We start from the raw sequence: 3,099 nt of genomic DNA, 5'->3' as shown, positions 1-3,099 counted from the left end.
GGGGAATAGGAGGAAATGATTTTGAGCCACTTTGTAGTTGCAGTTTGTTAACGTTAAAGTTTTTAAGTTAAAAGGGATTAAGATGTGATTTTCCATTGAAGGCTGTGTTGGAGATGAAACCAAAAATCAAGCCTTTAGAAACATAACCCAAGAAGAGATTATCAATGTTGTAAGACTTTACTTGTGCAGGTATAGTAAGATCTTGTCTCCACTCTCGTCAGAGGTAACTTGGCCGTTCCCAAACCCATTCGTGTATTTAATTGCATAGCTAAATCTGCAGCTACATCAATACGTCGTACATGAAGAATAACTTCTTCAAGTGCAACTTTATAACTTGTATTTTAAAGAGACATTAACCCTCGTAGCCCATATTAAATTATTTATTTCTTATTTAACGCAGTGTCCAAGTTTCATACTTTGGGTTATGTCTAACAGAAGGAGGGAAAAACTAGTAAAAAATTAATGTTTACAGAAATAATGAGTTCATATCATGAAAGGGAAATTAATTAGTGAGTAATTTGTGAAGAACAATTGTTGAAAACACAATTCGGAAAGTGTTATATATAATTAAAAATAACTTAAAACTTCATAATACATACATATTTCGTTGCGAATATCATATCAATGGTGTAAAATGTCTTTGGTAAAATAAACTTACCCTAACCTAACCTTACCTTAACTAACCTAACTTACTCAAAGCTAACATAAGTAACCTCAACTAACGAAATCTAACCAAAATAAGCCAATATATGCTTTCAAAAATGACAATTTTTGGCAAAACATTCTGGCCCCCTTCTGTCCGACATATGCCCTTATTTGGAATTAACAAACACAACCATTTAACATATTTAGTATGTTTTTATTGTATTTAGGTAATTATATTCTCCGGCAAACTTGTCATAAAACCTTGTCATCTATTGTATTATAATGTGTACTTACTCTCTTGGATCTTTTAGGTCGTTGAATAACCAGGTAAAATGATCAATATTTTTTTCTGTGTTTCGTTTTATACAAAGACAAACAATACAATTTTCTCCTGTGATTCCTTTGTACAAGGGCTAATACACAGTACCATAAATAAGACCCTTGTACACAGAAAAAGAAACCGAACAAAATGTTGACTGTTTCACCATGTTATTCACCTCGAATATAAATACAAATACAATGCTGTTGCTCTCCTTGCAACTTGATTGAAATCAGAGTTCGCAAAAATGTTCCTTCATTGGTAAAAATGCTCCTATGTCCTTAGTTATAATACAGAAGTAATGAAAACAACTTATAATTTGAGTCAAAAAGTTGTTTGTCTTTCTGAAGAATTACGTACATCTTTCTTCACCCTCCATACATAGGTTGCAAGTTTTTTTTTTCGATACCACAGTACTGTGTTCTGTGCAAACAAACTTCATGCAATTTGTGCATGTTGTGTGAACATTTCCGTTTTTTTTCTCGGGCACAAGTGATATCTCCCCTGGGAGGCAGACGTTCTTGGAATGTCCTCTTCTCCAGACGTCTTTAGTTGAACAGTTGGATCCAAGTATTTCATGAAGCTCAACACTGTGTAATTCAGACCCACAAGATTTTGTTCTCGTTTTTCAATTTGAGGCAAAAGCAACTTTTTCTCTAACGAGAAAAGGAATATTCTACGCCTGTCCTTTCTCTGTAATTCCAATTCGGGGAATTTTGTTCCCCAAACTGCGATAGCATTTATAGCGCCAATGTCTAACATATTGGAAAATATTTTCATAGGCCATCGCTTGGTTTTCCTTTTGATAGAAAAATTTTTGCACATTTAGTCGATTGTATCGACGCCTCCCTTTGTATTATTGTAATGGAGGATTATTTCGGGCTTCCTTTCTAAACCTACAAGGTCTAGAACTACTCGTTTCCCTTGATCTTTCTCTGCCTTCTCTTCTATCTTCCCAGCATAAAATTGTATATTGTGTACATACAGGATTTTGTTCTCAGCAAGCACTCAGTGTTTAGGCCATATTTATCTGACTTATTCTTCATATACATTCTAAACGGAGCCTTATCCCTAAGCCCTACAAGTTGTTCATCAACAAAAAATTGTGGTCCCGGATTCATGTTTTCCCTGCAATTCTCAGCAAATCTTTCAAAAATGTCCTTTACGGGAGCTATTTTGTCTACACCTCGTCGTTTATCCCTTGTTTCTAAATTGTCAAATCGAAGGAAAGATGCCAAAGCTACAAATCGGTTTTTTGACATTGTCACTGGAAATATCGGTCGACAATATGCAAGATCTCTCCTCCTCAGCATTTTGACTGCTTCTTTGTTAGCTTTCAAAGCTCCTGTAGTAATCAAAAAAACAATGTATGCCGTTATTTCTGTCCTCTGTGTTGGTTGCCAGGTACGAATGTTTCCAGCGTGATGTTCGTTACATTTATCAAATACTGAAACTGCCTTTCTGTTTGTCTTAATCACAATAATATCAATAATTTGATCTGAAATAAAAAGCTTGAATAATTCGTCCATTTGAGTCACGGAAGCACTGTGTTGTGTAAGGCTTCGTTTCTGGTGTAATACGTTATGCGCTTTATATCTTATATGTGTAAATGACTCCCTTAACCACTTCTCACTAGAAATTGCTGTCATAAAGCTGCTGTATTTTCACCTTCACTGTCACTAGATGATCCACAAAGCATGTCAGCACATTCTTCTATAATTTGCAAATAGCCTTCTTCAGTATCTGATTCTGAAAGTGCAAACAGTGGATCGTCGTAGTCTTCGTCGTCAAGGTATCTCACGATTTTATTTTCTGTGAGACCACAACCCGATGCACGAGAAGTTCAAGCAACTGGGCTTCGTTTTCGTTTCTAAGACATAACAACGCACGCTTCAAAGTCAAGTACTAACCTTCAGCACTGAGCACTAAAGAGTAAAAGAATACAACTTCGTCAAATGCGGAAAAAGACAAAAACGGATTACATAGCAGTGACATCTATGGTTAAAACAATTGAGCTTAGATCAAAGTAGAACAAAACACTATCGCCAGGCGTTACTATATAATAGCGTTCACAATATCAGCACTGCAATCAGTGTTATCAACTCAGATATCTCAAATGTGAAGAAATAAAAACA

General features: G+C 35.5%; 1 protein-coding gene across 1 annotated transcript; it reads right to left on the bottom strand.

Annotated features, from left to right (window-relative positions):
• Nucleotides 1-1,911: 1,911 nt before the first annotated feature.
• On the bottom strand, nt 1,912-2,613 carry LOC145682983 (uncharacterized). Its single transcript, XM_081754339.1, has one exon. The coding sequence runs from the start codon at nt 2,611-2,613 to the stop codon at nt 1,912-1,914; it is 702 nt and encodes a 233-aa protein (XP_081610465.1).
• Between the last annotated feature and the right edge of the window lie 486 nt (nt 2,614-3,099).

This window comes from Thermobia domestica, chromosome 4, assembly GCF_964235325.1.
Source record: "Thermobia domestica chromosome 4, izTheDome1.hap1.1, whole genome shotgun sequence".
In the NCBI taxonomy this organism is placed as follows: domain Eukaryota; kingdom Metazoa; phylum Arthropoda; class Insecta; order Zygentoma; family Lepismatidae; genus Thermobia; species Thermobia domestica.
Note: the sequence above shows the minus strand (reverse complement) of the source record. Positions and strands in the feature narration are given on the sequence as shown.

Coding starts and splice junctions, on each gene's coding strand:
- LOC145682983 (XM_081754339.1), bottom strand. CDS start 2,613: ATGACAGCAATTTCTAGTGAGAAGTGGTTAAGGGAGTCATTTACACAT.